Below are 19591 nucleotides of genomic sequence, written 5' to 3' on the forward strand. Positions count from 1 at the left end.
GAAAAAAAAGTTGTACAATATAGATCAGTGGAACAACACGTTGACTTGCCGATCTTTAATCAACTTAAATTGTTTTTTTTCGTGTTTAGCTTGCTCCATTGGATTTCTGGTTGACACCAATACTGGAAAACGCAATGCGATATTGCTTTGAAAGATTTCTTGTCGAACAAGACATTGAACTACTTGGATTGCTTCAAGAGGTGATGTTATTAGAGTTACAATATGTACGACGTGCTTGCTTTTAGCCAACTCACTCTGATCTCTGTAGGTGTGGAGGAGCATTATTCGTTGTGGACAATACAAGCAAGTAGCTCATCTGACGTCACAATGGGGCAATGTTTGGTTGTCGCTATCAATGTATCCAAAGTCAGCGGAATTCAATGAAGCCCTTGTTATCAGCACTCCAGCACAAGTTAAGGTAAGGTTTATAGATGTACTGTATCGTTAAGGTGGTCGTTATGATCATCAAAGGATATTTTTGATACCTGTAAAAATTTTATGAAAGTTTTTTTCTTGTTTACAACTGTTTGGTCTCTGTGGTTTGTTTACAAGGAATATACGTAGCTCGGGTCTTAAGATTGGGGCCTGATGGCTTCATTTGCTAGAATAATATTTGCTAGTTTTGTGTATTACATTGATATTATCAATAATATATTGCATTTTCTTATAATATGTATGAAAATTTTGTTAAGTAATAATTATTGTTTTCATATGAATAAATTAAAGAGTATCGTTTTTGTTCACCCTGCCATCAAGAATTGACGAAAAAGCGAGAGTCATTTTTGTAAATAATGTTTCACGTTTAAATTATGAAAAACTCAAATCTTTTCGAAACACTTCTTGTCTGACTAGTTACTAGGTTTTCACCGACATTACTCCTGAATTTTTGAGCTCTCTTTTTCTACGAAAATATTTGTAGACCAATTTTTTTAGATATAAACCTTTTTTGGTTACTTAAAAACCACGTTTAGCGTCGTTTTGTCGATGCTTAAAACGCTTTTATTTGAGTCATTTAGGTTTTTTATCGATAATTGTGATGGAAAATGCACTGGAATTAGTAGAAGGTTTTAGCAAGCATTTCAGTGATTTCTGCCAGAAATGTTTAAAATGTCCTATGCAAACTCTCTTGCGACCGGTTACACGAAGCCAGATGTAGCGTTATGATGGTAATATTTTAAACTTATAAAAATCTGGTTATATTTTCTTTACGATAATGAAACTTTGTAATTCTAGAACCAATATTGTATTTCATTAATTGTCGTGCTCAAATCGTAGATTTTTCCTTTTTAAAAGATTTTTGAAGCGTTGAAAATCATTAGCTACAATTCAGTTTATAACGCTTTTCGACCTCCGTGCAACCGGCCACAAACTTAGGAAGTCTTTGAATGCTATTATCCAAAAAAATGACTTTTTTCAGGAAGGCGCTAAAAACGCTGTGGTTACTGACCGTATAGGAGGTTTGTTGGTTGGTAAAACTCTCTCTGAAGTTGAAGCTATTATCTTACGTTGTAGACACGCCGCTGCACGGTATGTTTGCTATGTTTTATTTTATGTTTGATTTAACGAAGGGGAATAAATTTTTTGATGCAATAAATCAAGAGCTGCGAGTTTTTTAGCGTCTTTATGGTGCTGACGACATGATATTTTTACTCTTGATTTTCTAATATAAAACTGTTGCGAGGCTTAAATTATTGTTTGAGCTGTTAAAACTTTCTGTGATGTATTTAGATTATGAAAAACCAATTACAACTAATTCTCTACATAAAGTAAATGGTTTGAACCCGGGAGTATCGTTACATGTTTGTAAATGTAGATCGTCCAGGTTGGTATAGTCCTGAGAAGGACTGTTTTTGTTATTGTTGACTGACGTTTCGACAACCTTAGCGGTAGTCATCTTCAGAGTCAAAAAAAATGTCTCTGAAGATAACTACCGCTAAGGTTGTCGAAACGTCAGTCAACAACAACTAAAACAGTCCTCAGGAGTATACCAACCTGGACGATCTACATTTACAAACATGTAACTAATTTTTCTACTTTACGTACCTCCATGGCCTACTCAAATTACAGTAATTTGAGTAGGCCATGGTACCTCAAAAATTTCAATAGTTCAAAATGTGAGCAATCAATAAACAATGTCAACTAGAAAATCCATTATAGTTTTTAAAGACGACCTTTTGTTTAAGACAGTAAAATATTTTGTATCGTTAAGTTACACACATAATTATTCTTCAAAATTATGTTATGTTTACAAAATAAACGTAACCATTGATACGACACATAGTAATCAGTAGTTTTTACGACCGGGGCTGTCACTCTTTCATTCATCATCATTCTTTTTTCCGGGGGGTGAGGTGGGTGATTGTGGTATTTGCAATGGAATATCTCTATGGAAGAATTGCCTTTACGGAATGATATGAATAAGGCCTTAGCTCACCATTTCAAATGTTCCTATGTGTAGAACAACAACTGCTTCAGAAAAACTGTCGAGCTTTGATAAACTTTAGCTATATGCTAGCTTTGATCAAGTCTTTGACACCCATGTCCTGTTAATTTACTAAACATTTCGTGTTTTCATTCAAAACAATGGCAATGAATTGTCTTCTGCAAGAAAACGCATTTTGCTTTTTGTAGTGCATTGGGGTTCCTTTGTTGTCATCTGAGTACATTCGGTGATGATGCGTGTTTAGCTGTGTTGGATCTCATCGTGCAATGTCTCCACGGAGCGCTTAGTTCAAACTCCTCTTCTCAACATATCATTGTTTCCATGACAATCACAGAATGGGCTTCACTTGATAAGGTATAATTTGATATTGTTAGATAAAGTATAAATGGAACGGCAAAAGCGTTTTTCTGACATTGAAAATTAGAACTTCAGTTTGTATGATATTATTGAAAATTAGAACTTGAGTAGCTCTGGCTTGAGTAACAATTAGAATTTCAGTTTGTCTGACATTGTTGAAGATTAGAACTTGAGTTTGTTGGACATTATTGCAGATTAGAATTTAAACTTGTTTGACATGATTGAAGATTAAAATTTGATCGACTATTTCTTCTTCCACAGAATCATAAACATTTGTCTACGCTTTCTACCAAACTTATTGAAAATCTGACCTCGTCTGTCGTTTACGATGAAGTCAGTTTATTATTTACGAGATTGCAAACGGATTGTCAGGTTTGTGATTTATTTGCCTTGTTTCCCCCCCGGTTTTAAGTTCTATCGATGAGAAAGAGCATTTATCTAACTCAATGTAACCTTGTTTTTATTTTCTAAGAACTTGCAAAACACGTTTCAAGAGAAAGGAATCAGCACTTCACCCCAGAATAATTCAAAGTAAGAGAAATTCTCTTGTTTACAATTTTGTCCATTTAATGTTTTCAAGTGACTGAGCAAAATCACGAGAAAACTTTCCTGCCATGCATGTTAATGGGAAGTGAAAGAAACCTTTGTTGCTACTTCGTTACGCGTTCTTTTTTACCGGAGAGTAAAATACATCACTCAATTTGTCGCCATGTTCTCCAAAAATTTACCGAATTAAACATTTTCCTCCCGATTTTATTAAAATACGTTTGAGTTCTTTAAAACTGCCCCATAGTGAAATGTCTCATCCGCATGGCCGCATTGTTACTTTATGCCCCAGTGAAGTAAGGGCGGTTGAACAAATTCAAGATTTTTTATATCGTTTTAAAAATCTCTTAATTATGAAGACGTTTGGATTTGAAGAGAACACTCAGTACCAACTGACGTCGGATTTGAGCGTGACAATCAATGGCATTGAACGGTCAATTTAAAGAACCAATCAGTGCAATTTAAAGGAATGGTCAATTTAAAGGAGCAATTAATAATATTAAATATTGATCAAAGATTTCTACGTTCCATTTATTGCACACAATGTATAATAACGATTTTTAAAACGCTTGAAAAAGTTACCGTCATCAATATTAAACTGGAAGAAATCCATTTACCGCTCTATAGAAATGAAATGTTCACATTAAGTATTTGTTATATTTAGCATTACGTTTTAGCTTTTAACGACATAACTAAAAATGTTGTTTTTTGTAGTTATCACACAATTGAATCTGCTTCAGCTCTTGTCTCTAATGTTTTTCAAGAAGCTGTAAAAATTTTACCGTCCAAAGACATCAGTGTAAGTAATTTTTGTATTACTGAAATGTTTTTAGCGGGTTTCGTCATTCTCTTATCGCAGGTCTGTTCTATAGTGCGTTTTAGCGTTAAAAGAAACTTTTGTTTTTGATTTCGAACCTGTGTTGAGCATGCGCAGACTAGTTTGCGTGGGCAATTATTTTGTCTTAAAGAATGAGTATCAGGGTCAATGCTTTGCGCGCTTGGTTGGTCATTTTAAGGGACTCAAAGGTAATGCTTTGCGCTTGGTTGGCCATTTAAAGGACCCCGAAAATGGCTGCTGTAATATGTTTGATTTAAGTACAAAAGTACAGCATGTAAATACGGCGTGAATATCGTAGCAACAGTCAAACTATCAACCATAAATGCTTCCTATAAATAAATATGATCACATAAGTCAAAAACGAAACAAAATCTCTACTGAATATGCATCGGATTGCTTATCCCGCGAAAGTGCCCGAAATTTCCCGTATATGAAAACATAACATTAAGCTCGCAAAGCATGACCCTGATACTCATTCTTTAAAGTGTATCGTCAGTGATATTTAAATTGTTTCAAGTTATAATTTACTGAATTTTTTATTTGATTTGGTGTTATTAAAGGCTCTTGAAGGCAAGCGTCAACATCTTGTATCAACTATTGGACAACTACAGAGTGAATATGAGAAACACAGCATTCGGTATATTGTTGAGTTATAACATTCTTTTTGTTATGAACTTGTCCCAAAAATTATATCTTTTGTCATGAAGTCATGAAGTTTCTGACATCACTCCAGTGCATTACTCCTGATGAAACACTAGACTGGAGTGTATAAGAGTCAAGTTTCAACATCAGATCACTCCTGATGAAGACACTAGACTGGAGTGTATAAGAAGTCAAGTTTCAACATCAGATCACTCCTGATGAAGACACTAGACTGGAGTGTATAAGTCAAGTTTCAACATCAGATTAATCATGATGAAGACGTTAGACCAGGAGTATATAAGGACTCAAGTTTTAAAATTATGTCACTCCTGATAAAGACATTTTACTTGAATAAATAAAGACTAAAGATTCATAATCAGATGATTCCTTATGAGGACACCTGACTGGAGCATAAAAGGACCAAAGTTTTAACGTCAGGTTACTCGTGAGAAAGACACTATAAACTTGAGTTTATTAAGAGAAAAGTTTCAACGTTTGATCACTCCTCACAGATATGAAGTGTAAATAATGTAGTAATATTTTGAATTTATTACGAATTCATCATGAGATATTATCTCTTTTTTATCGCAAATGTTAAACTAAAGATGTAAATTGTATTCGGAGTTTGTTTCGTTGTATTTTTTATTAAATTGTTGGCTTCATGGTAATAGAATTCGGGCTACATAACAACTCCAGTTTCTACATTAGATCACTTCTTTTAAAGACATCAGACTAGAGCATGTTATGTGAGTTAAATAAGTATTTGAAAAATATTCTTTCTACTTTAGTGTATCTTCCGTCATTGCTGGGGCTCTCGTCACAATGAACGCATTACCTTCCAAACTCAACCCGATCATTCGACCGTTAATGGAGGCTATAAAAAAGGAAGAGGATGCAGGCATGCAGGTAAGCTCTTGCTAAACTAGACAATGTTGAATGGAGTCAGGGGGGAGGGGGCTAAATGTTTACAATATTTAGGATCAATGGAGTCAGAGGGGATGGGTTTTGGGGAAAAGTTAGAAAGAACGGGTTCCGCAGAGAAACACTTGTTTTCATTTTTGTGTAGTGATTAGTGAATTGATTTTTGAATAACTAATAATGATAGAATACGGACATTGAATTGTTTAAGGAGTGGAGGTTGATTTTTGAGCTGGTGATATTGTGAGAATTAGAAATTAATTTATAGGTAAGAAATTTGGTAGGCGATTAAATGACTTAGTTTAGAACTAGAAGTTCATTTTCTTTGAATGGCGAAATTTCGTTTTTCGCAATTTTTAGCAATTTGCCGCCTGTAACTTAACCAAGTTGTTGGAATGTTGTCTTCAAAGAATGCCATGTCCCAATGCAAAAATTGTAAAGAATCTTTGCTCGTATGCTTGCAACGATCCTAACCAGACTCCAATCATCGCGCGCCAAATGGAAACTCCTTCAAACTCCCATTCTGGATCAACGAATATAGAAATGGACAGTTGCTACACTGGCATAATTACTTTATATAAGCAGAACAAAGTGAGTGTTCATTATCAACATCAAATGTCACGTGATTTTTTGTGCATGTACTCAAAAACTCTCGATGCCAAAATTTTGATTTTTAAATTATAAATATGTTTCACAGAACTTTTAAATTCACAGTAGACTTTCTAAAACAGTTTACGAATATTTGTTTTCACTTTCAATATATTCCAGTTTTTGCCGATGTCCAGTTTTGCACAACTAGGGACGTTATAGTATATAATAAGTTGCCGAAAACTTTAAATATCCTTAGTTTCCAGGAAAATTTCAGATGAAATTCTTCGGAAGAATTTTATACCATTAAAACTATTTAGCGAAGGCAAACCTGTGCGGTCGTAGTAAAATATAATCGAATACAATGGGTAATTAATATTCTCATTATTCATTATGCCGTCACTGGTTGTACAAAATTGGACATTTGAAACAAAAACAAAAACTTTAATATCCCGAGACTGAAAAGAGTTAAGCAAAAATTGTTTTAGAAAGTCCACTTTCGTTTTAAAAATTCTGTTTGATAAAAATCTAATTCAAAAAGTAAAATTTTCGCTTCATACGTTAGCACTTTAAAAAATCGTACATCGTCGTGCATTGGTGCTCTAAACATATCGCCTTTTTCACAGGGGCATATCAGTAACCTATATGTATTGAAAAACTTTGTTGGTTTGGTTAAATTTATGTGGATGTCAAATGTGTTTTTTTATGTACTATAGAAGTTTGTAAGTTTTGACATAAGTGAATATTATTTTATTGTAGAGTAATTTATCTAACACCAAGAAAGATGTATCCAAAGTTGGTGTTGCCTCGGACATGCCGTCGTCAGTGAATGACACACAAAAAGATGAGGAGGTACTTTTAGGTACTTACAATTTTTACCATCCAAATGTCATTTTCGGTCTATTCTCTAAATATATCTTTTGACCTTTGAATATCGTGTTCCGTTCTCACTCCAAATATCTCTTGCTAACCTCTGTTTACCCTCCATGTATCTGTTTTTGTTTGCTTTCCAAATCTTTCTCTCTGTTCACTCTCCAACTATCGCTCTCTGACCTCTGTTTAACCTCCATGTGTCTGTTTTTGTTTGCTTTCCAAATCTTTCTCTCATTCACTCTCCAACTATCGCTCTCTGACCTCAGTTTAACCTCCATGTATCTGTTTTTTGTTTGCTTTCCAAATCTTTCTCTCTGTTCACTCTCCAACTATCGCTCTCTGACCTCAGTTTAACCTCCATGTGTCTGTTTTTGTTTGCTTTCCAAATCTTTCTCTCTGTTCACTCTCCAACTATCGCTCTCTGACCTCTGTTTAACCTCCATGTGTCTGTTTTTGTTTGCTTTCCAAATCTTTCTCTCTGTTCACTCTCCAACTATCGCTCTCTGACCTCAGTTTACCCTCCATGTATCTGTTTTTGTTTGCTTTCCAAATCTTTCTCTCTATTCACTCTCAACTATCGCTCTCTGACCTCTGTTTAACCTCCATGTCTGTTTTTGTTTGCTTTCAAATCTTCTCTCTGTTCACTCCAACTATCATCTCTGACCTCAGTTTAACCTCCATGTATCTGTTTTGTTTGCTTTCCAAATCTTTCTCTGTTCACTCTCCAACTATCTCTGACCTCAGTTTAACCTCCATGTGTCTGTTTTAGTTTGCTTTCCAAATCTTTCTCTCTGTTTCACTCTCAACTATCGCTCTCTGACCTCAGTTTAACCTCCATGTGTCTGTTTTGTTTGCTTTCCAAATCTTTCTCTCTGTTCCTCTCAACTATCGCTCTCTGACCTCAGTTTACCCTCCATGTATCTGAACTTGTTTGCTCAAATCTTTCTCTCTGTTCACTCTCCAACTATCGCTCTCTGACCTCTGTTTAACCTCCATGTGTCTGTTTTTGTTTGCTTTCCAAATCTTTCTCTCTATTCCTCTCAACTATCGCTCTCTGACCTCAGTTTAACCTCCATGTATCTGTTTTTGTTTGCTTTCCAAATCTTTTCTCTGTTCCTCTCCAACTATCGCTCTCTGACCTCAGTTTAACCTCCATGTGTCTGTTTTGTTTGCTTTCAAATCTTTCTCTCTGTTCACTCCAACTATCGCTCTCTGACCTCAGTTTAACCTCCATGTGTCTGTTTTGTTTGCTTTCCAATCTTTCTCTCTGTTCACTCTCCAACTATCGCTCTCGACCTCAGTTTAACCTCCATGTGTCTTTTTGTTTGCTTTCAAATCTTTCTCTTCACTCACTCCAACTATCGCTCTCTGAGCTCAGTTTAACCTCCATGTGTCTGTTTTTGTTTGCTTTCCAAATCTTTCTCTCTGTTCACTCTCCAACTATCGCTCTCTGACCTCTGTTTATCCTCAATGTATCTGTTTTTGTTTGCTTTCCAAATCTTTCTCTCTGTTCACTCTCCAACTATCGCTCTCTGACCTCTGTTTATCCTCAATGTATCTGTATCTATATGTGTTTGCTCCCCAAATCTCTCTCTTTTTCTCTCTCACTCTCTGTTTGCCCTTTTTGTATTTTCATCTGTTTCGCATTGAAATACCTCTTTCTGTTTTCTCTTCAAATATCTCTCTCTCTCACCTCTTTGCTCTCCATACATCGGTCTCTATTTTCCCTCCAAATATCTCAAAGATCCACCTTATCCTTCCTTAACACTATCCACCATGTCCGTCTTAACTATACAACATTATATTTCGTCTTCTAAAGTTTCCAATATAATGTTTCTTTTATCCTTTTTAACCCAAAATTTTCCTTTTATCCTGTCACCTCTTAAGTTGTCACACCAGTCCATCTTTATCCTTACATACACCTGTCATGATTTTAGCATAGAAAGAACGTGCGACTGCAAAGGATTGGGTCGGAGATAACGTTACGTAATATTGCAAGACATTTCAAGGAGGATTTGCCGCAAAATCCCGAACTTTGGGATGGCTGACACAAACTCTTGGAAGGAATCTTTCAGAAGAGGGTGAGAAACGGACGTAGTTAGAAGTCATTGTATGCTTTGCTTTCTGAATGATGGGAAAATGTAGCGATCAAGACTTATAAAAGTTTAGTGTTAGAATATTGCATGTTTTTATTTTTATATTTTGCTGCCAAGAGATTTAATTTTATGCTAGATTTTACCGTTCAGGTTTCATTTCATTGAAACACTTTATATGCAACAAGCAGAAATGTTGTATTTACGCAACCTTTAAAAGAGTTTTGGCGTAAATATTTTTCGCTTTTTAGATGTTGAAAAACTTCGCAACAACGTTACGTCGGCTCAAGAAATTGTAAACACGTTACAGTTACTGGAACTTCTTATTCCAGCTCTTCACGAAAACTTACAGAAAAAGGTGTGAAATTCGTTCATGGATATATACCATTTAATAATTTCACGAGTAGAGGGTATGTGTAGGAGGCAAAATTTGGATATTTTGTGCAAATTATCAATGAAAACTACTGTTCTTTGAAGCTAATTGTGCAATGTGATGTGACAGTGATACTATTGATGTACTAAACGAATTTAAATGTTTTTAGAAAGATTTAAACTAACACACTATATGACAAAAGTTGTTAAGTCATTTTAAATGATCTTTGCAATGATATAAGAGAACTACGTGGATGAAACTCCTATCCTAAACACTTATCTAAAATTGTAACTTAGCAACTTCTACCTTTATGCTAACAAATAAGGCTTGGTCACAACTGTTAGAGTAACTATATGTAGAGGTCCAGTTGTATAGCCAGTGCAATGATCTCAATGTTATGGTTCCTGTATTTCCATTAGATTTTCGATCTTATGCCCACAATCCTTCAGTGTATTGTACATCCGTACAACAGCGTACGTCACATGGCTGCGAGAGTAGTGGGAACATTGAGCATATTGTTTAGTTCAAACGTGATGGAGATTTTATTGGAAAAAGTTATTCCCCTTCTAAATGATGGGGAGAATGTTGGTGGTCGAGAGGGAGCAATAGAGACGATATATTGTATCCTTTTATTTACATACGAAGCTGAGATAATCCTTTAATCTAATCAGAGGGCTTCCTCCAGTTTTTTAATGCTACAATTATTATTAGTTTCGTATGTACCATCCTCACTATGACATAAGTATGAGAAGATCAAGTACATTGATTTCTTATGTACCATCCTCACTATGACTTAAGTATAAGGAGATCAAGTACATTGATTTCTTATGTACCATCCTCACTATGACATAAGTATAAAGAGATCAAGTACATTGATTTCTCATGTATCATCCTCGCTATGACATAAGTATAAAGAGATCAAGTACGTTGATTTCTTATGTACCATCCTCACTATGACATAAGTATAAAGAGATCAAATACATTAATTTCTTATGTACCATCTTCACTATGGCATAAATATAAGGAGATCAAGTACATTGATTTCTTATGTACCATCCTCACTATGACATATGTATAAGGAGATCAAGTAGATTGCTTTTACCATCTTTGATTTAGTATACGCCATCTCTGACATGAAGATATCAAACAAGAGCAAGTTATGTTTACAAGTCATGGGCCCTATTCACACTACATAAACTAACCCGGGTTCAACGCAAGTTTATTTTTTCTGCATTTAAACACCACTAACCCAGATTTAACCTAGATCAAACTCAACCCATCTCAAATAAACTTTGGTTAGTAATGGTTACACGCAAAATATAAACCTGGCTTAAAACCGGGATAGTTTATATGTCGTGTGAATGGGGTTATGGCAGAACACTAACAGTTATATGTCAACCATCATATGTTTCTTAACTAAAGCCATCAGACATTACGACTTGTCTTCAAGTTGATGTTATACCTTACACAGTTTTGCTCATCATTCCAACGTTAGGAGCAATGAGTGATTACTCGGAGCATGTGAGACTCATGGCGGCTCAATGCTTTGCAACCTTAATAAGTCTAATTCCTCTAGAGGTGAGATATTGACTATTGTTATCTTATGCGTGACAATAATTTACATTTTCTACTGCACTGAAGCTATATTAATTTGTAGATTTGATGAGCATCCTTGTATCATTTCTTTACTCTTTTCAACTCGTGTGTATAGCTTATGGAAGCTGGTAAAATATTTGGGGGGAGCGAATATTTTTTTAACAATCAATAGACTACTATATAGCAATATCGAGCTGTAGTTTACACTCTTAGATGTGCAGAAGTCATACAAGAGATGGTAATAATGACACCCAACACAAATATGAAGCCTCTTCCCCGTCTTTTTTTTTATGCTTGTGTGAACTACCATATTTCCCTTCATTAGGACAGTAGCTAAAACGACAAACTTTCGTACATTCCTTTAGTCATCCTCGAAATCTGTGCAACTGTCAGAATCACTGAGCTGTAAACGTGACAAGGAAAGACATTTTCTACAACAATTGTTCGGCGAAGCTAGCTTAGATAATTTCATAGTTCCTGTACCAATCAAGGCAGAATTAAGAAAGTATCAACAGGTAAGGTGAATGTTTTTTGGTCGACTTAGTAGATAGTATTTCGAACGCGTAGGGATTTGTTTTTAAAGTTGTTGATCAACCACTCTGTCTTTGTGCTTGACCGAAACTTCACTTACACAACGAAACGATACAACCGGCGTCTCTTTGTTATAAAATTGGAAGGCTAACTCCGCTACCATTTTCAAAACCGAAACTGAAGTTACTTTTATAGAGTGGTTGAAGTTTTAAAGTAAATTAAAGTGCTGACATCTCCGTAATTTTATTAATTTCACTCGAAGGCAATATTTTTTTCGCACTTTGTAAGTGAAAGTCTTATCTTGTTATTTAAGAGGGATGTAGTTTTTATGATATGTAGTTTTTGATGACCAAACCCTCCCGCGCCAGTTTAAACCTTGAACTTGTCGTATTGCCCATCTCTTTATATTTGGAAATATATTATTCTGTTACGTTGTTGTCAAAACTTGTCTCCAGGGCCTTTTGCTTTCACAGCTGGGTTAGGTTATTGAAAAGGGCTTGGTAACGAGGTTAGTATTCTTTTAAGATATTATATTTTACAGGATGGTGTAAATTGGTTAGCGTTCCTGAGGAAATACAAACTCCATGGTATACTCTGTGATGGTATGATTATTAATTTGTTTTCCTAATGTGCCTGAATGCTAAATTTGTCTATTCTTCACCTGCAACTAATGTTTTGCATGGGATTAACCAAACAACATTTGTCCACACCTGCTCGAGTTCACAATTAGATAAAATATTCTTTTGTATCAGACATGCAATATGATTGGCGTGAAGAATATCAATTGTTTTCTTTGTTAGATATGGGACTGGGTAAGACTCTTCAGACGATCTGTATGGTAGCTGGTGACCACCATGAGAAAAAAGTTGCTATCAACGAGGTTTGCATATTTTTTTTTGACTAAAACCAAAACAGAAGGTATCGTAACATTTAAGCGGTACAGTTTTTGTATCCATAAGCCTTTCCTGTTCCCAATATAGTTTAGTGAAGGCACCCATAAGCAGTGTGGCAAATTTCAAATTGTTTTCACTTGATTTGGTCTAATAACCTTTACTCCAGCCTGCTTTGTGTCGTTGCAAAGTTCAGAACAGGGAAAGTGTTTAAGCTCATTCGACCGAATCTGGTAAAACATTTGCATGCATGGTCACACTGCCCATAAGTTACCTGGATTTACACTAGATTCCACGCGGCATGTGGGTTAACAACGACCACTGTTGCGAGGTGTAAGTAATTAAGAGAAAAGAAAAATGTAAAAGAGCACAGCCACTAATACATATTGTGTCTTTTTTATTTGTCAACGAGTTTTTCTCAGGCCAAATATACAGAGCGTTTGTGGATTATTAGGTTAGCCTTTTCATACCAAATAACACGATTTTGGCTTTTCTTGTCTTGTCCCTTTTCAATGAAAAAAACTTGACTTCGTTCTTCATATAATTGTTTGGGGTATGAAGATGTATAATTATAAAAATTCCTTTGATGTGTAATAAATGAGGCTTGTTAATAATTTTTTCACATCTACGGTTTTATGTATTTCCTTTCCGTCAATATTTTGTCATTTTACAATATTTTGTCATTTCACGCTACAAGAAATAATAAGAGCTTGATACGTCTTCAAAAATACGCCTTTATTGAACTAAAAGGGTTTCTACTTTATTGGTGTCAAAACATTTATTGATCTGTACATTGACATTCGAAGAGCGGAATCATTGGAAGATTTTAAAATTAACTTACAAAATGTTAAGTTTATTTTATTATTAGGTCCATGAGCCTTGTTTCCGACGCTCTTTGGCTACAACAATATGTGCAGTTAATTGTAGAGTTCGTCATATTGAGTTTATGAACTAGGATAATCAATCCTACATACCTGTTTGAACCTGCATGTTTTATTGACTTACTATTTTTAATGAAACGGAGATTTTTTCAGCACGACGGGAACAATCATCAAATTTTGCCATCTCTTGTGGTTTGTCCTCCTACCCTCACCGGTCATTGGTGTTACGAGGTCGAAAAGTTCGTCACTAAAGACTTCCTTAATCCGTTGCATTATACTGGATCACCGGGAGAAAGATACCGGCAAGTTGACACTAAATTTTTTGGATTGAATGATTTTTGTCAGTATGACATTTATTGATTTTTCGTACCCCCGAAGTATTAGACCATGAAAATAGCAAATCATGACATTTAATATTAGTGACTTCCTTTAAATGGAAAGGCGTTCGGTAGGATTATGTAAAAATTCAATGCACCATTGGTGGAGTATTTTTGTTTGTTTTAAAATACAATAAGGCAAGTATTTGTGATGAGTAAGAGCTTTTCCGGCTCCCACAATTATTTTAAATAAAGAATATTGCTATTTTTCCAGTTCTTTTATGTCAGATTGTTGATTGATTAGTTGATTGATTAATTAATTGATTGATTGAATGACCAATCGATTGGTTAATCGAGTAGTTGATTGATTCGTTCATTGACTGTGAAATTTGCATTTTTGTTGTTTAAGGTTGAGGGAGAAAGTCAAGCGACATAATCTTGTTGTAGCGTCTTATGATATTGTTCGTAATGACAGTGACTTTTTCAAGTAAGCTCTAATTTCACCCGTTCGCCGTTTACAGATTCAACTTTCACATAAGAAACACAATTGTAGTTGATGGCACTAGACTGGAGTATATGTTTAGCAACTTAAGTTTGAACATTGGATATACTTTAGATATTTCCTCCAAAACACTGGCAGATCCAAGTTAGATTGAAATAAATTATAGAGGCTCATTTTAAATTCAAAATACTTTGTAAAGCCTATTTAAGGCTAAAATACTCCAAGAGAATAAGCTCTACTTTAAATTAAAAATATGTTTTTAGTAATGTATTTTGACCTTCCCTAAATCCGTTATTACTCATTAAGATAGTTGACTTGAGTATATAACATTAACAACTTAAGTTTGAGGATAAGATCACTAGACTGGGGTATTTAAGAACTTAAGTTGTAACATCAGATCACTCATGATGAAGACATTACACTAGAGTATACCAAGACTTAAGTTCCAACTAGGATGATTCTTATCAAATGACTAGACTGGGGTATTTAGGAACTAAAGTTGCAACATCAGATCACTCATGATGAAGACATTACACTAGAGTATACCAAGACTCAAGTTCTAACTAGGATGATTCTTATCAAATGACTAGACTGGGGTATTTAGGAACTTAAGTTGCAACATCAGATCACTCATGATGAAGACATTACACTAGAGTATACCAAGACTTAAGTTCCAACTAGGATGATTCTTATCAAATAGATCGATTTCCTGGAATTACTGCGTTTTGGACGAAGGACACATCATAAAGAATGCAAAAACAAAAGTATGTGAACACGTTGTTTTAGTGCGCACGCAAACCTTTTTATAACTTCTGTCATTTTGCTCACCATCTTTAATTTCATTAGATGTCTAAAGTCATAAAAGAATTACGAGCCAATCATCGTCTTATTTTGTCAGGAACGCCAATACAGGTTTGTTTTATGATTAGCGAAGCCAGTCCTTAAAATTTCTGAAAATTCTTGTGTTCATTCAGAAGAAAAATGACTACAACGAATTTTCGAAAGAAATGAACAATTTTGTTGAAAATTCTTTAATTGATGGTTTAATCACTTAATATATTATTATTGTTAATTATGATTAGTTTAATAAACAATTAATTTATTACTTAAATTGATTAATTTATTTTATTTGGTCATTATTCTTGTAAAATCTTTAGAGATAGAGATCCTGGTTATGGCATTGCATTAGGCAATAATACATTAACAATTTTATGAGTGAAATATTTGTTGAATTAGATTTGCGTAGAGTTTTTTGTGTAAATGCGTTGGCAACCTCATGACACATCAAAAATGGCTTGTCGTCATCAGTGGTATAGCCAGCTAGATCATTCATGCTTGTCCTTATGTATTATGCTCGTGTCAAATCAATTGTTTTCTGTGGAGAATACCTTGTATATATTAATAAAACCCACCCCACCCTCACCCCCAAGTATATCACTACCCACGGCGTTGGCTTTATCATCTCTGACATACATTATAATACATTAATTGTCATAATTAACACTTTTAGAACAATGTTCTTGAATTGTGGTCGCTGTTTGATTTCCTCATGCCTGGTTTCTTGGGCAGCGAGAAAAAATTTCAAGCGCAATATGGAAAACCGATTTTGATGAGCAGAGACGCAAAATCTTCGTCGAAAGAGCAAGAGGAAGGTGTAATTTAATTTTATTGAACGATTTTTTCTGCTGTCTCTCATAATTGAAAAAAAATGTCTTCAGAATCGAGATGTTTTTGATTATCGAAATAACTTGCAACCAAAAGATAATGAAATGCAATTTTTATAGGTGCATTGGCTATGGAGGCCCTACATCGTCAAGTTTTACCATTCCTTTTACGAAGAATGAAAGAAGATGTCTTACAAGATTTACCTCCAAAAATTATCCAGGATTATTATTGTGAGCTATCTCCATTACAGGTAATACACCTAACACTTAACTTTAGGATAACTAAATGTTTCAATTTAGCTGCATGATGTGTCTATTTGGAGTTATATGTTGAGCAATAATCTGATGTTGACACTTAAGTTCTTACGTATATACTCCAGTGTTGTGTCTTCATCTGAAGTGATCCAATGTTAAAACTTGACTCCCTATTTTTTCTCGACTGTGTATTTATCGGGCTGATGTTGAAATTTGTGTGCTTTTACACTCCAGTCTAGTATCTTTATTCAGGAGTGATTCGATCATTCTGATGTTTAAAATTAACCTCTTACATACTTCAGCGTAATGTCTTCATCAGAAGTGATCTGATGTTCAAACATAAGCCTTCTTCTCACTCATCGCAAGGCGTCGCTAGAATAGGCGATGTTTATCGCCGATGGTCGGTGATGGCCAGTGCACAAAACGCTCTCATAAATCGTCGATGATATATAAGTGTACACGCTTTGACATTTATACCAAAGAAAAATGGCTCCTATTAATCTTAAGCTGATAATTTCTGTGCAGATTCAATTGTTTTTAATATAAGTTGTCCCTGAACTTGCCTGACTGAACAGATTCTCGTGCTAAAAGATTTTTCAAGCAAGTATGTGTCGGCAATGATCGGCGATGATTGCGAGAATTTGGCGACCGTCACAGTAAATTCGGATTATTTTGAATGCGTTCTCACTAATCGTAAGCGCTCGCCAACGTCGTAAAAGTTCTATTGCCGACGTTTTGCGATAAATGCGAAGTAGCATTATGTCCTCCTATCAAAAACTGTTGTCTTCAACAGGTGTGATCTGACGTAGAAACTTATGTCCTAATACACTCTTAGTCTAATTTCTTTATCATGAATGTCCATCAACTATCTTTTGAAGCATTTTTATCTACGATAAAATCCATCTTCTGTCTTAGCTGCAATTATACGAAGATTTTGCGAAGAGCAAAGCGAAACAAGATGTAGAGAGCAATCTGAATGAAGATGGTGAAAAGCTTGACAAAAAGAGAGGATCGACGCACGTTTTCCAGGTTACTTAATTTTTTAGTTTTTTACTCTACACGTTCACTGTCCCCTTGCGGAGTTAGATTATTTTTTTACAAAAAAGAGAATGGTATATTTGAAACGTTTGGCGCCATCTTTGTTTTTGGTATCATTAAAAACGTTCTGAAAATAATCAAAAGACAATTGAAAAGGCGTTGTGTGAAAAATTGTGAGCTTAATAAATCAATGTATTTATGTTAATCATGAAAGTTAGGAATGAAAAAGTATTCTGTTGTTTATGAATGAAAATTTTTCATTGAGGAAATTTCTAATTTTGTGATGAGTTTTCTTCAAGTTAACCTTTTTTTCTTTTTTTTAGGCTCTTCAATACTTGAGGAAAGTATGTAACCATCCTGCCCTAGTTTTAACTCCCACTCATCCTGAATATGAGCGAATCATGGCACAGCTAAAGAATCAGGCGACATCACTTCATGACATTAATAACGCCAGTAAACTGGTTGCTTTAAGGTAAGCTCTTGCTTTAAACACTTCCGGCTATCTTGTGCTATCGCACTTTCAAAAGCATTTTTTAAACTGTTAGAAACAGTACTGTCTTGTTTGTCAAGTGAATGATGTTATAGCTATTAACTTTTGATGTAAGTTGAATTATTAACCCAGTGTTTTTTAGGATTCGTAAAAGTTTTTGCTGCATGGATTAGAGATTAAACATCCGCTGCTGTTTTACATTAATTTTGTAATGCTTTCTAACTCAGTTTACAAAAACTGACAATCTTAGCCTCTTGCTGGATAAGACAATATGTCTAGATCTCGTTTCAAAGAATCTGATTCTTTTTATCAGAAAATCACTTTGTTTCCATCAATAACAGGACAGACTTTAAACTGCTGTGATATGGAATCCCTTCCTTGATCCCTGTGAAGTCTTATGAATCATAACAAACGAATTTTAGAAGCAGGTTTAATTAACGTTGTGTATAAGTTGATCGGCCCAAACCGTTTTATTGTAGGCAACTTCTTCAAGATTGCGGTATTGGAGTTAGTCAGTCCTCAGAAACGGAAGCAATTGTGTCGCAACATCGCGTTTTGCTTTTCTGTCAGTTCAAAAGCATGTTGGATATCATCGAGAGTGATCTATTCAAGTATGTTTTGCTTTTACCGAGAAATATGTTCATTGATAACAGTGAAACCTTGAAACAAAGAATTTAGTGTCGCTGTTTTAACTATAATGTACTATATTTTACGCATATATGCAAATCTACTTATGTAAGTTTATCTGTCAGTTTCCTTACTACAGGCTAAAATCCAGTAATTACGCCCATTTTAATGTTTTATCTTGAATTATAATCAAGCGGATTGAAACCTGCCATGTCTCTACTTCGAAATGACCCTTTTTTGTTGCGAGGTTTTTTCCCAAACATTTGGAACGAGTTTTATGAATTTTTTGTGTTTGATGTCAATTTTATTGAAGTAAAATCTGTCTTTTTCAGGTGTCATATGCCCACTGTGACGTATCTCCGTTTAGATGGTAGTACAGCGGCTGGCCAACGACATTCGCTTGTTCAAAGGTACTCATTTATATCAACAGATGATTCTATCAGCAGCATATAGCCCAACTTAGTGTTTTGCATTTGCAGAGAGATTAGTTCATGATGGAAAATACTAACTCTTTTGTAATGTAAACAACAAACATCTCTTAATACACAGCATAAATCAAACATCTACACAACATTTATAAGCAACGAACATCCAGACAACGCACATCTCTATACAAAATACATCTCTAAACAACGTTTTCAATTTACAAATTTGTGACATGTGTTCGACATTTCAGATTTAACGATGATCCTTCAATCGATGTCTTACTTTTGACGACGCACGTCGGAGGTCTGGGTCTTAATCTCACTGGAGCAGACACTGTGATATTTGTTGAGCACGACTGGAATCCAATGAAGGACGCGCAGGCCATGGACCGAGCCCATCGTATTGGACAGAAGAAAGTAGTCAACGTCTACAGACTAATCACGCGTGGAACCCTCGAGGAAAAGATAATGGGGTAATGTTCTCCGTTGAAATGATCACGAATGATTTGTTTAAATGTAGAACAGCAGAGCTAGTTTAAAGTTAGTGTAGTATAGAATGTTTTAAAGGTTGTGTGAGCAGGTGCCTTTGGTAACAGGAAATAGAGATATTGTTGGTATGAAATTAGTGTAGTTTATGATTTAAGGCTTCTTTGTGTGATAATACCTTTGACAACAAGAAATGAAGATGATCTTGAATGCATTAT

At 35.0% G+C, this 19591-nt stretch overlaps 1 protein-coding gene across 1 annotated transcript in view; it reads left to right on the forward strand.

Moving 5' to 3' along the window:
• Window positions 1-19591, forward strand: part of LOC124449267 (TATA-binding protein-associated factor 172-like) — a 41824-nt gene that overhangs the window by 21260 nt on the left and 973 nt on the right. The window contains 30 exon segments of the mRNA XM_047000204.1: window positions 90-200; window positions 269-418; window positions 1418-1527; window positions 2632-2797; window positions 3062-3172; window positions 3273-3331; window positions 4061-4145; window positions 4745-4821; window positions 5615-5732; window positions 6105-6335; window positions 7092-7184; window positions 9143-9195; window positions 9198-9286; window positions 9550-9656; window positions 10091-10292; window positions 11101-11249; window positions 11633-11782; window positions 12340-12400; window positions 12599-12678; window positions 13723-13871; window positions 14296-14373; window positions 15089-15152; window positions 15235-15300; window positions 15899-16040; window positions 16173-16303; window positions 17223-17336; window positions 17669-17817; window positions 18315-18446; window positions 18795-18872; window positions 19139-19360. Of these exon segments, the coding sequence (XP_046856160.1) occupies window positions 90-200; window positions 269-418; window positions 1418-1527; window positions 2632-2797; window positions 3062-3172; window positions 3273-3331; window positions 4061-4145; window positions 4745-4821; window positions 5615-5732; window positions 6105-6335; window positions 7092-7184; window positions 9143-9195; window positions 9198-9286; window positions 9550-9656; window positions 10091-10292; window positions 11101-11249; window positions 11633-11782; window positions 12340-12400; window positions 12599-12678; window positions 13723-13871; window positions 14296-14373; window positions 15089-15152; window positions 15235-15300; window positions 15899-16040; window positions 16173-16303; window positions 17223-17336; window positions 17669-17817; window positions 18315-18446; window positions 18795-18872; window positions 19139-19360 (3527 nt within the window).

The sequence above is a fragment of the Xenia sp. Carnegie-2017 genome, unplaced genomic scaffold (assembly GCF_021976095.1).
Source record: "Xenia sp. Carnegie-2017 unplaced genomic scaffold, XeniaSp_v1 HiC_scaffold_23, whole genome shotgun sequence".
Taxonomy (NCBI): Eukaryota; Metazoa; Cnidaria; class Anthozoa; order Malacalcyonacea; family Xeniidae; genus Xenia; species Xenia sp. Carnegie-2017.